This window comes from Gopherus flavomarginatus, chromosome 4, assembly GCF_025201925.1.
Source record: "Gopherus flavomarginatus isolate rGopFla2 chromosome 4, rGopFla2.mat.asm, whole genome shotgun sequence".
NCBI lineage: Eukaryota > Metazoa > Chordata > Testudines > Testudinidae > Gopherus > Gopherus flavomarginatus.
The window spans coordinates 200,552,797-200,566,668 of record NC_066620.1 but is presented as its reverse complement, the minus strand read 5'-3'; the positions used below and the strand labels follow the sequence as shown (position 1 = coordinate 200,566,668).

The 13,872-nt window shown below is 41.8% G+C and overlaps 1 protein-coding gene across 5 annotated transcripts in view; it reads left to right on the top strand.

The window, feature by feature from the left end:
• The window catches only part of ITSN2 (intersectin 2), a 125,444-nt gene that overhangs the window by 48,627 nt on the left and 62,945 nt on the right, over nucleotides 1–13,872 (top strand). For all 5 annotated transcript variants that reach the window (XM_050950537.1, XM_050950538.1, XM_050950535.1 and 2 more), the window contains exons 9-16: nucleotides 4,293–4,356; nucleotides 6,233–6,370; nucleotides 6,473–6,558; nucleotides 7,644–7,906; nucleotides 9,086–9,235; nucleotides 10,372–10,512; nucleotides 12,241–12,328; nucleotides 12,981–13,120. In XM_050950537.1, coding sequence (XP_050806494.1) covers nucleotides 4,293–4,356; nucleotides 6,233–6,370; nucleotides 6,473–6,558; nucleotides 7,644–7,906; nucleotides 9,086–9,235; nucleotides 10,372–10,512; nucleotides 12,241–12,328; nucleotides 12,981–13,120 — 1,070 coding nt within the window. The remainder of the gene's footprint in view (nucleotides 1–4,292; nucleotides 4,357–6,232; nucleotides 6,371–6,472; nucleotides 6,559–7,643; nucleotides 7,907–9,085; nucleotides 9,236–10,371; nucleotides 10,513–12,240; nucleotides 12,329–12,980; nucleotides 13,121–13,872) is intronic.

Below are 13,872 nucleotides of genomic sequence, written 5' to 3'. Positions count from 1 at the left end.
TGATGGGGGCGAATTTAGCTACAACAAATTCAATAAAAAAATGTATATTGGAGTCACAGAGGTATTCATAAGGAAACCAAAAAGCTGAGAAGGGTCAGGTTGAGGGCAGAATATGACTAAATAGCTAGGTATAGGAATGTATTGGGAGCAAAAAAAAAATCTTTAAAAATCCCCATAACCCATCTGAAACCCAATTGATGCTAATAAAGTATGGAATATAAACTTTCGAAGGCAAATATAAGTTAGAGAATGGAGGCTAAGAAGAAATTTGAAGGCAAAAAATTCCCAAATGAGGACATTAATTTAAAAAAAAATACTGATTTTAGAATAAGAGAAGACATGAAGCAAGAAACCTGTGGGTGTGTTTAAGACCCCTAGGATGTCAAGGGCAAGAACAGAGAATGAGATTGCAGAGAAACTAAACTGCATCTTTGCATTAGACCTTGTCTACACTACAGAGTTTTGTCAACAAAATTATGTTGCTTTAATTAAACCACTGTTGCTTGTCCAGAGTAGCTTCTTATGTCAGCAGAGAGCATCCACACTAGCAGCTCTTTAATTGACAAAAAGAGCAGTGCACTGTGGGTAGCTATCCCACTGTGCATCTGGCCACAGGGTGCTTTGGGAAGGGTTTGCAATGCCTCATGGAGCAGGTGCAGCGTCACATGATACAGGTTTGATCGTTCAATGGGCATCCTACTAGATTGCCAGTTGCTTTTCAACTGAAGCGTATGTGGGGTGGAGAGAGTATGACAGGGAGTGTGTGGGGAGGGGGCGGGGGAGAGACAGAATCACTGTGTTGGGGAAGTGTCTCTTTAAATTTAGACATTCAGTCTTTAAGTTCAGACAGCAGCCTGAGCAACCAATCCTGGGGGAGGGCAACACCCCCCTTCCCCCGCCCATCAGCCCCTGGCTCTGGATAGCACAGCAGTCTCTCCCTGGCAGCAGCAGCCCACTGCCTGCCTGCCAATTCCACATTAATAGTTCTGTGATTCCCTCCGAGTTTGCCCACAGCTTCCTCAGCTACTGGGAGCAGTATTCTCAGCAGCTCTATGAGCTGTCCACGCTGAGGGATGTCAAAGCTTTCCAGAGCTTTAAAAGGACGGGTGCATGCCTACAGGGCAGCTGAGTTCAAAACAATGAGCAGAGCAGTCACGGTGGGCATTGTGGGATACTTGGGGAGCCAGTTATGTCAACATAACAAACAGCAGCATCTACATCAGAGGTGGCCAACCTGTGGCTCCAGAGCCCCATGAAGCTGTTCAGAAGTGAATATGTGGCTCCTCATATAGGCACTGACTCCAGGGCTGGAGCTATAAGTGCCAACTTTCCAATGTGCCGGGGGTACTCACTGCTCAACCTCTGGTTCCACCACAGGCCCTGCCCCCATGCCACCCCTTCCTGTGTCCTCCCCTGAGCCTGCAGTGCCCTCACTTCTCCCCCCCTCCCTCCCACGCTCCTCCGCCCCTGCATGCCAGGAAACAGCTGATCAGGAGGTGCAAGGAGGGAGGGGGAGGCGCTGATTGGCTTTGGGTGAGAGGTGGGGTGGGGAGCAGATGGGAGTGCTGCTGACATATTACTGTGGCTCTTTGGAAATGCACATTGGTAAATTTTGGCTCCTTCACAGGCTCAGGTTAGCCACCTCTGATCTACATTGATGCTTTGTCACTTTAACTTTGCCTCAAAAAGTTTTGTGCCTCTCATCAAGGTGGCTTTATTTTGTCACCAAAAGTAGCTTTGTAGTTTGTACACCTCCACTGTTTTGTCAGCAAAAGATAAAACTGTGTACTGTAGACAAGGCCTTAGTCTTCACACTGGATTATGGAGAAACAAGCAGCTTTTATTTCTATAGTGCCTTTAGGGTTGCCATCCCTCCAGGATTGACCTAGAGTCTCCAGGAATTAAAGATTAATCTTTAGTTAAAGATTATGTCATGTGATGAAATCTCCAGGAATACATCCAACCAAAATTGGCAAACCTAAGTGCCTAGCTTTCATTACCTGAGGTTACTGAGCAATATCAGAGAGGGAGAAGGGCCCTAAAAGGGAATCAAACAGCTCAAAAAACTTACATCGGCTTCAGCAAGACTCTGTTTGGGCGTAATGGTCAGCCTGCATGGAACGCAGGTTTATAACCTAAGTTCCTTCTAAGCTGCACGGCCGTGCAGCTGGCTATAAAAGGCTGGGCAGCCACATGGGCCTGAGAGGAGCGAGGTAGGGGGTTGATGGGGACTGGGGAGGGGGGAGCAAGTTGGGGTGTGCAGGGCTGCTGCAGGCCTCTCCCCCAGTCCTGGAGCTCCTGGTGGTGGCGGGGACAGGGGGCCTCTCCCCCAGATCTTGTTGCTGCCAGCGGGGATGGGGAGCCCCTCCCCCAGAGCTCGCTGCTGCTGGCGAGGACGGGGGGCCGCTCCCCAGGAGCTCTCTGCAGCTGGCGGGGAGAGGGCTGAGGGGAGTCCTCTGGCTCCAGCCCTGGGGCAACCTGCACCCCAAACTCCTCATCCCCAGCCCCACTCCAGAATCTGCACCCCCAGCTGGAGCCCTCACCCCTCCCCCCACACTCCAACCCTGATTCTCCTCCCACACTCGAAACCCCTGGGCCCCTCCCGCAACGCATCATCTCCATATTGGTGCACATCATAAAATTCATTCCACAGATGGATATAAAAAATTAGAGGGAACATTGTTTATGACCCAAATTTGCAGCCATGGATAGCATTCACTTTAGTATTTTGAAGGCCCAAAAGGCAGAAGTAACTGAATAACAAAAATATTCTATTTATTATTAAATACACCCACACTTCCGAATACCTGGAGGGTGGTCAGTGTTGAAGGAGTTAAAAAAATTGTTAAGGGATAATCCCAGTATTTATATATCATTTAGCCTGCTGTCCTTACTGGAAAAATAATAAAGGGGCACAGATCTTACGGACTTTTAAGGTTTTACAGATCTCTCAGACTGCTTGGGTTCTACGGAGTAGATGTCTTTTCACTTTTTCTCCCACTGTAATTTAGAAGAATGTGCCCCAAGGGCGATTACATTTAAAAACAAAAAAAAGAAAACTAGCTAATGAGTCGCATATGATACATGTTGGGGAGTAAATAAACCTCTTCCCACCTTACTTTCCTAAAAATCTAGCCTAGCAATAGCAGCAGTAACTTGTTTAAATTTATAATCACATAAACCTGTGGGCTTGAAAATTTGACTTAAATGTTGCGTTCCAGATACGCTTATGGGAAAGGAGGGCTAGAAGAAGAAGAGGAGCAGGTAGTGAAAACATTTAGTGAATTATTGTATGGTTCTTGATTCATTCATTTTAACATTCACGACAGCAGCAAAGGCTCTGCAGGCACCCCATCCAGGTCTGAATATATTTTAAAAATGACTTTCTGAAATAAAGGACACCTGTAAAATGCTTTTTGTGCTATGTACTGTACTGTGTATACAGGAGAAATTGCTCAAATTCATGCTTTTTTGGTTTTGTTTGTAAACAATGCAAGCAATGTGCCTGACTCCCACAGATGTTAAGGGATGAGTTTTTCATACGTGCCTACATTACTTAGGAGCACAAGTCCCATTTACTTTCAATGGGATTTGTGCTCGTGAATCAGTTCGATGCTATTGAAAAGTTCCACTCAAAGTTACTAAAAGAATGGAGTTCCATAAAATATCTATTCAGTATCCATTCAGTGGATACAGAAGTGGACAAGAAGTCAGTAAACCTGGGGTTCAGTTTGTGGCATTGCTACTGACTTGGTGTATCACCTTGAGCAAGTCACTTCATCTGACTGTGTCTCAGTTTCTCTGTCTATAAAATGGGAACAACTCCTCTCCACTTTTTTAAGGGACTCGGATCCAAGTGTGAAAAGTGCTGAGGGTTTCTTCCCAGCAATCTATATAGTTTGTTAGCAGGGAAAGGAAAGTAGCCTCCACATTAACAGTGTTAACTCTTTGCAAATAGTCAGCTACATTCTACGTATAGCTGTGAAGATCACCATAAACTGTTACATTCATCTGTGGTGGGATTTTCTGAATGAGAAAAGTTGGTCAAGGACACTAATGATATTTCTTTACTTGTGATCATTGTGTCTGTGGTTTGTGTTTTTAAAAGTAGAAAGAAATAATACAGTATACAGACTACCAGCATTAATAAACGGTCATCACAAACGGATGAAGTCAAATTAAGAATAAACATGGGTTGCCCCAGTGTACAGCACATCACATAATATCTGTCTTTTGTTCTAAATAGATTTATATATGAAAATTCTTAATAGTTTAATCTGTATTTCACTAAGGATTTCAAGCAAGGAATGCCCTTCTGCAGTCAAACCTTTCTCAGACTCAGCTGGCTACCATTTGGTAAGTTTACTCACTGATTGATGAGAGGCTTACACAATTGTGGTGGGGAATGTTATCTGCTCTCTGCCATCAAGTGTTAAAGGACAAGGTCCATTTAAAAATCATACACTATAAAACCCAGTAAACTTTATTTTCCCATTTTGCTAATAATTGATTAAAACTGCACCCTTTTAAAAGTCCAGTTTGTAATTTATTATTTATACTGGACTATTGTAAATCAGCAAAGTCAGTTTTGCTTGTGGGTTCAATGCTTCATTGTTTGGATTGCAGACATGGAAGAAGAAGGTTTATTTGTTGAGAAACAACAGTTTTCGGGAAAAATAAGTTCTCATTAGAATGTCAAAACAAACAAACCCGAGAGATTTTTTTTCAAAACTTGCCAATTTAAATTTGAACCAAAATTTACATTAAAAAAAAAAAGGGTTCCTTCAGTCCATTAGTGGTTTGAGACAGTTGTACACAGATAGATGTACATTGCAGTTGATTAAGGTTTGTTGTTATAGTGTTGGAAACAATTACAATCTTCTGAAGACTTGGGTAATAAGCTTTTGAATTCCTGTATGTTATGGGCTGGATCTTGCCTTTCAATACAGCTTTGAGTAAGGAGTGATATATAAACTTCACCCTCTCACAGGAATCCACAGAAGCTTTGTGGATTAGATTAGCATTAGACAACCTGCTGAAGCACTGTTCCCTTCCTGCTTCCCCTTTGTCCAGGAAGTAGTCATTTGCTTCTGGCCCACATCAGCAGCAAACTGTAATATGCCTCACTGTTGTGTGGTGCATTATGGGGGTGCAGTGAAAGTGCTATTAACCTCCACTTTGGTGTGGAGAATTCAGAGCAGCTGTAGCCGTGTAGCATCCAAGTAGGTCCTCGTCATATATGCAGTCCAAGTCACAAATTATCCCAAAGTCAATAATTATCAATCTTTTATTTTGGTATTAAGGAGAGAGTCATTTTTAATATTGCCCATAGGTGGATCTGGTCAGTAAATAGAAGAAAAATCATCGTTTTATCAACTTTGTTTCTGATTTTTGTTGGATTCGACCCCCCATGACCCCTCCCCCATTAATGCTTTTTGGCCAGCTCTGAAGGACTGTTTCTACCTGCCCCATCACACTTTTCTTTGAGAGGCTCCTTGCCTGTATTTCTGTGGACAGCCACATGTTGCTTTCCTTCACTCTTCAGCAACGTTTCATGTAGGAGTACGGCAGTGATATTAGTGCATATGCTGCCTCCCCATTAAAGCAGGATTTGGGGATTGGGAGTATTTAATCCTGCACCTGCCAGTTGCAGGGAGCTCTGGAGCAGCTCACCCTTGCCCCACAGCTGAACTGTCTGGGGTGGTGGGAAAGAATCTTAGGCTAGGGGTCACAAGGGAGGAAGGAGCCCTATATGAAGATCCCTTTTGTAGTATCACGGTATAAATTTAGATAATGCTTTATCCCCTGAGAAAAGAACTGAGGCAGAGTAAAATGGGTGCTGTGATCTTAAGTGGCTTGAGCGCGGAACAGGGTTTTGTTTCCAGTTCTGCTGTTCACTTGTCATGTTACCTTGGGCAAGTCACTTAGCCTTTCTCAGCCTCATTTTCCCCACTTACTTACGAACTGCATAGTGATGCTGACCTATTCATGTTTGCAAAGTGCCTTTGAAATCATTCGACAACATATGCTGTATAGAAGCCAATTCTTATTTAAACTGTAAAATAAAATGTTTTTTCTCATTCACTATTGTTTTTACTAAGATGAGGGATTGTTTACCAGTTCACCTACAAGGTCTATGCCTTAAGAAATTGTTCTATAATAATTAATTTCAGTTATCCCTTCCAAGTGATTTTCAAATGCGCTGAGGACAACATTCTCCCATTTTATTTAGGTCACTATCTGACATTGATGGAGATGGACAGCTGAAAGCAGATGAGTTTGTGTTAGCCATGCATCTAACTGATATGGCCAAAGCTGGGCAGCCTCTGCCATTGACCCTGCCTCTTGAATTGGTACCTCCTCCTTTCAGGTAACGTGCCCAAGACAGGGGGACCTGACCTAAATCCAGAGGTAATATAAAGAATATTGAATAGCCTGAATTTAACTCCCCCGAAAATAACTTCTCTCCTAGAGGTGGAAAATATGCAGAAAATGTTAATGGAACTCTGCCATCTTGCCAGCAAATGCAAGAAGAGGAGCCCCAGAAAAAACAGCCAGGTAAGAATGAGATTTTGTGTTTGTGTTAGTGTGTAATACTCTTCTTTGAAGAATATTACATCTTTTAGAAACTAAAAAGGGGATAAGGAAGTACAGCATTACTCTTTCAGGAGCTGCACTCCTGTTACCCTGGACAGAGGGAGGGTTGTCCTGATGCTGTCATCTAAGGGCAGTTAAGAAAACATCATGAATGTAAGGGTGAGGGGCTGTTTTTCAAGGGTAGGAAGTATCAGTGACATTATTGTTAATGAAAGTCTTGGAAAGCTTCATGATCAAAACATTGCAACACCACTGCAAAATTCCATGTGATTGAAAGTTACTGGCATTTGCTTTGTCTCCATATTAGTGCAGAATTTTGAATCCGAGGCAGCTGCTGTCAGGAGGGAGTAATAGAGGCTCCCTCTTGGTGGCAGAGTGTGGGCAAGGTAATCTCAGTGGCCCCTAAACTATTCCCCCCACACTTTTTTGTTTTTTTTAATTCCATGTTTCAGTTACTGACCCTGATGATGGTTTGTTTGCTGCTGTTTTAACAGTTTGAGTCTAAGAAAAAAATAAATGTAACCTGCCTTTTGAAGAACCCCTTATTTGTGCTGACATATGTGCAGTACAGTGAAGAGTGGTTTAAAAAGATGAGCTGTCATAACTCTGCCGTTTTCCTATCCAATGTTAGGATCCACGAAAGCAACCCTCCACTAGCTTGTAAAATTTTGTTTATGTCCTGGACGGATAGAATAATTTTATGTCTATGAATGTTTAATTGTATTCTGCTTGAAACCACCAATCCTACCTAGCCACAGTTTTTTGTGCGAAGTTAATAAGTTTTACCACAGAAAATTTCTTTTTGCTGTCAGAAGTTATGAAATGTTGTCATTGTGCCAAGTTTTGAAAACAATAAGAATGTTGGTGTTTGTGAGAAGAAGATTGATACTTTAACACTGCTTGATTTAAGGAGCTTGAATTATCCATGGTGTGATGTTCTGAGCTAGCCAATAAGAAAACATGGTAGTCATTAGCACTGTAAGAGAGGAACTGGCTTTGAACTATTTTTTGTGTAAAACAGTGCTAACTTCTGTGCCTTATTTTAGTTACATTTGAGGACAAGAGGAAAGCAAACTATGAGAAAGGAAACATGGAACTGGAGAAACGGCGTCAAGTCCTACTGGAGCAGCAGCAGAGAGAGGCGGAACGTAAGGCTCAGAAAGAAAGAGAAGAACAGGAGCGAAGAGAGAGGGAACTGCAGGAGCAAGAACGGAAAAAGCAGCTTGAACTGGAAAGGCATTTTGAGAAACAACGAGAGCTGGAAAGACAAAGGGAGGAAGAGAGGAGAAAAGAAATAGAAAGGCGGGAGGTTGTTTTCTTAATTTTATTACTTTTAAGGCTTAAAGTAGTACGCACCTACACTCAGTGAACACAGTTGGTTAATCTATTCCCTTGTCCATGTGGGAACTTGTAATTTTTGTGTGCCTTTGAACGTGCATTACCTCTAGACAAGCAGTCTTGGTCTAGTAGTTTGGATATAGGACTGGGAGCCAGGCACTCATTGAATCGTGGCTTGGGCATGCACTCCTTGTGTGACTATTGCAAGTCATTTTGGAGGGGCACCATCATTTTTGTCAGAAATGTTGTGCCTACTGTTGTTACATATAACACCTGAAGTTGCTAAAACTCAGGTTCTCAAGACTGTCTTGTATTCTGAATCGTGTTTTCTTTTACATTTCTCTTTTTAAACCAAAAAAAACCCCAACAACTGTAACTCAAAACTAGGCTCGCCTGAAGCTTGAAATTGGCATTATTTTACGTTCGATCCTATAACAAATCTGGGTCTACTTGGTTTGTCCACAATCCCATTTAAAATTGCATCCACTCTGTGACCAGTCATGCTAAGAGCCTCTTGAGTCATTATCAGTTCCAGGCACTGTTCTCAGTTAGAGGCAAGACTATTAGAGTGAAACCAAATTTGTATCTGAATTATACATTTACATTATACCCAATTATCTTCCTCCACAGTTGATTATTCTGGCAGTTTCCCCTCCAGTGGCAGTTGAGACATTCAGAATCTTGTAGGATAACATCTTCTATTCTTGTGATCATATATGATATTTGAAATATATAAGATTGTGCTTTAAGAGCAGAATTCTTGTATGTTTTACTGCTGTGCTACTCACAAGTAGAACAGAATGGCAGATTACTTTGCAGAAGAGTGTAAGCAAACCTGAATGTGCAAGGTCTAGGTCTAATTTAACACCTGCCAGCCTTTGTAGTGTCCCCTTTGATGATATTTAGGATTCAAGGTGTGGATTTTGTTCATTAAATGGCAAACTATGTAGATGTTGCTAAGTATGAAAATACTTATATAGCTTTCATTTGTCTGTACCTCAAACACTTTTTGTTAAACTGGACATATTTAATCTTAGCTTAATTTAGCTGCAGAATGTATGTGTAGATATTAACACTGCAAACTTCTAGTTGGCTTTAGAGTTTCTAAAGGCTATTGTAAGCTTACAGTGATATAACTCGTTATCTCTAGGCAGCAAAGCAGGAACTCGAGCGCCAGCGACGGCTGGAATGGGAGAGAATTCGACGCCAAGATCTTCTTAATCAGAGAAACAGAGAACAAGAAGAAATTGTCAAGTTGACATCTAAAAAGAAGAGCCTTAATCTTGAATTAGAAGCCCTGGTGAGGCACACATGATATTAAATGTATTTGAGTGATATATACAGTATTTTAAAACACTACAAGAATCTTAAAATGCACATTAACGTGCTAAGTACAATGTTTTATTGATCAGGAAATTATCATATATACTTCAGCATAAGTTGGTTCATTTATAAGGCGACTGCCCCAAGATGGATAAGTAAAAATGGAAAATTTTTATGACCCGTTCACAAGACGACACTATAATTTAAGGGTCAACAAACTTTGGCTCCCAGGCCATCAGGATAAGCCGCTGGTGGGCCGAGATGGGCTGTTTACCTTGAGCGTCCTCAGGCACGAAGGTAAACCTAAGTAAACAAAGTGTCCTGATGTGCCAGCTGCTTACCCTGACGAGCAGGGACAGCAACTGGTGGGGAAATTTTTTTTGTGGTGGAGAAGCTAGTAGGTCAGGGGAGTAACCCCTGTGACCACCTCCACATGACCCCACCCCTAGCCAGGCACCCCCGCACTCTCTCCATCCCATCCCATCTGGGGCGGACCAGGGGAGGATGTCTCTGGCCTGGCTGGAGCTGCTCCAGCAGGCTGGGCAGTGCGGCCGCAGCCTGTTCCGGCGGGCCAGATCAGGCGGCACAGCCGCAGCATGCTCCGGTGGGCCAGATCAGGCGGCACAGCCGCAGCATGCTCCGGCGGGCCAGATAGCGTGGCCACAGCCTGCTCTGGGGTGCGGGGCCGAGCAGCACAGCTGCAGCCTGCCAGCCCTGGAGCTGCAACTGCTTTCGGAGGCTAGGGGGAGAGCAGCGGGGCCAGGAGTGGAGAGACTTTGGCCCCGCCTCTTCTCTTCCGGCTCTGCTGGCTGTGCTGCCTTTTCTTGCTCCCTCTGTTGGGGGGAGGGGCTGTGTCCCACCTCTTCCTCTCTATACCCATTCATAAGCCGACCCCCTTCTCTGGTGCTTCCTTTTTTTACTAAAAAAATTCAGCTTAAGAACGAGTATGTATGGTAACTTAGTATTGGCTCAGCAATCAAAACAGGGTTTTTTCTAAGAACTGTTCTGAGGGTACCTTTAAGAAGAAATGATCTTTTCAGAGAAGTTTGATAGAGAAACTTCTTGTTTTGTTTTTTTACAACATGTAGTTTAATCTTTTTTGTTTTTCTGTAGAGTGGCAAACATCAGCAGATCACAGGCAGACTGCAAGATGTTCGAAGTAGAAAACAAATGCAGAAAAATGAGCTGGAAGCTCTAGATAAAAAATGTGATTTGGGAATTGTAGAAATCAAACAGCTACAACAACAACTTCAGGTGTGTGATTTCCTGTTAAACCTAAAGATCTTTCATTTCTCCTTTTGTTTCTCTTTAACAGTTGCAGTGCCATCAGTAGTGTGTCTTTATAGGAAATATTTGTGCAATAGCATCAAGGAATTGAATGGTTAGGGTGCGGAAAAGAAAACTAAGTAGAAATGGCCAGTGAATGTGGTTGAACAATGCCTATTAAAATTATTTATTGCATTAGGGAAACCAATATGTACATTCATGATCGTTGATATTAATTTTACAAGGCAAGAAGTGAGGTTTTGACCGTAATTTCAGTACCATGTGCTAGTTTACCAGTGATTATATAGGAAGACATTATGCGGGGTTCAATAAGGTTCCTATCTGGTTTCTGCCTCTTCATCTACATTTAATAGTTTTAAAAAGAAGTAAAACTCCCAAAGGTGTTTTCTTGCTCTCACCTTTCCAGTGAAGGTAGTAGACCTTTGCAGCGCTCTGTCTACAATATCTGAGATGTTTTCAGATCACTGAATTAAGCAACATGATGGAACATGTATGAAAGAGGCAACAGCTGATGTTCATCAAGTCATTCCAACAATTAATTAATGTAATTCAAAAATCAATTCTGTTTTTCATTGATTGATACAAATTTTTGGGGGGGTGTAGATGGGCCCCTCGTCACTCGTGGTACAAATAAGCTGGAGACCTCTTACTTTGCAAAACCCAGTGTCCTTTTATTTCCCTGTGTTCATTCCCACCACCATCTATATACAACTCTGTACAATTCAGCAGGAGTTAGGTAGCCACCCGGGGGACAGCTGGTTCCTGTTGTAGCTAGGAGGAGCAGCAGTTCCTCACTCCTCCTGTTCCTCCCCCCTTCTACTTCCTTCCTGCTAGCTTTATAGGCCTTCCCCCATCAAGCTCACAGGTGATTCTCTTTCAGGGCTTTAATCAGCCACAGCCTGTCAGCTCCAATCTCTTCCCCATACTGGGAGCTGAGCTAGCAGGATCTGCGTGAACAGGGGCTGAGTCCATGCCTTTTGGCCAGCACCCTGTTACGGGGGAATGTTAATTTTTAATTCTTAGGGTTTGACTTTTAATGTGAAAAATCTTAAAACTGCTTTTGCATTATTTCATCTCACTTTTTTAAAAAAAGATTTAAGCTCACCTGTTCCCAAAACACACAGTTGCAGTTAGTAATAACTGATATTTCTTCGTTGTGTATTGATCCTTCTCTTGTCTACTCAAGAGGTTAGCACTGGTGCAGCTATACTTATTTCTAGCAATTGACTGTTGGAACAAATCCCTCCCAACGTGTTAAAATTGATTGATTTCAAGTATTAAAAATTCCATACGCTAAACTAAAGCACACCGTATAATAACTTGTTTTTGTTTTATTTATCAGAAACTGAAACCTAGTAGTTGATGGCCAGTTTCAAAGAACGCTGGGATTTCTTTGGAAATTCACATTCTACCATAATACACAAATGTTAGGCTAATATGCTTTACATTTTTTCATTCAAACTGTTTTAAACGTATGTGTTGAAGAATACTTAGTTTTTAATAACTATATATTCTTCAACACACAAGTTTAAACCAGTTTGAATTTATATAGAGAGGGAAAAAATTATTCCAACGCACCATTATGCAGTTTACTTACTTCATGTGATGTTGAAAAATTGTTTTTGTGGTTGGTGCCATGTAAAAAGATATTAACCTTTCTTAAAAATGCATTGTACCTCTTTTATATATCTATAGGAATATCAGAATAAACTAGGCCATTTAGTTCCTGAAAAGCAGTTATTAAATGAGAAAATAAAACACATGCAGCTGGACAACACTCCTAGTAAGTGTCTTCAGATAAACTCTTTGCTTTATATACTAGCTTTTCTTTACTCACTGGGATGGCTACTGTCTGTGTTATTAACCATACCTTCATAGTCACCATAGATTCAGCAAGTCCCAATGAATACTCAGAACTGTTTGTTGGACCTACTTTCTATCATTTCCTACATCTAACAACTGTGAGGAGAAATATGTTTTGATAAGAAAAGAGGGCTACAGCTTTAAATGTAGACAATACAGACTATAGTACAGGAAGGAATTATGGTCCTTCCTGCTCAGATTTTCCTTTTGCTTACAGTTGTGTAAAATCGAGAGTAACTCCATTGAAATCAGAGGAACTTATGGAAGTTTTACACTACTGTTAAGTGAGAAGCAAATGTGCGCCAAAGTGTCTGCCCACAGGAGTCGCATCTAATCACACTAATACAATATAAAAAGTAGATATAATACAACTTTATTATATGAGTTGTGGTAGTGTCTGAACGCCTCAATCAGGAATCAAGGCCCAATTGTGCTAGAAGCTGTATGAGAACGTACCACAAGAAGTGGTATAAGCAAGTAGGAGAGAATGTAAATTTTAAAAACATGGTTATTGAAAGGTATGTTAACACAAATAGAAATCATTGTAAAAGTACTTGATCTTTCCTATGCAGATACAGGAATCAGTTCAGTGAACAAGAAGTTCCTAGAAAAGGAAGAATTATGCCAAAGACTTCGGGAGCAATTAAATGCCCTAGAAAAGGAAACTGCTTCCAAACTCTCTGAAATGGATACCTTTAACAATCAGCTCAAGGTACACGCAGTCTGCAAATATATTGTCTTTAGTAATAAGAGGTGTTTTCTTCCTCATTCAGTCACCAAACTTTTATTTGCTGTCCCCCTATGCCATGCCTTTTCTGAAAGTCTCTGCCAATTTTATAATATCAAAATCAGCATGGCCAAATATCTTCTAGCAAATGTGCAATTAGAAACTAATTCAAAACTATCATTTGTGTAATTAGATATTAACACTCCCTCCCTCTTGCTTACCCCTCCTCTGCATTCATCATGTTAAATGCCTTTCAAAGGCATACTCATTGCTCACTTTTAGGGCATGTCTACACTTACCTCCAGAGCGATCGATCCAGTGGGGGGTCGATTTATCGTGTCTTGTGAAGATGTGATAAATCGACCACTGAGCACTCTCCGTGAACTCTGGTACTCCACCGGAGTGAGAAGCATAGGTGGAGTCGATAAGGGAGTGTCAGCAGTCGACCTACCACAGTAAGTAGCTCTAAGTACGTTGACTTCAGCTACGCTATTTTCGTAGCTGAAGTTGCGTAACTTAGACCGACTTAGCTCACCCTCACCTGCCCCCACCCCCCAGTCTAGACCAGGCCTTACTCAATGCAAGTCCTAAAATACATAAAGTAAGAGAGTTGAGGGCAGTGTTCCCTCTAATTTTTCCCACGCATGTGCGGAATGAATTTTGTTATGTGCACCAATATGGAGGTGATGAGTGTAACGAAATTCATATTGGTGCACGTAACAAAATTCATGTGGCGG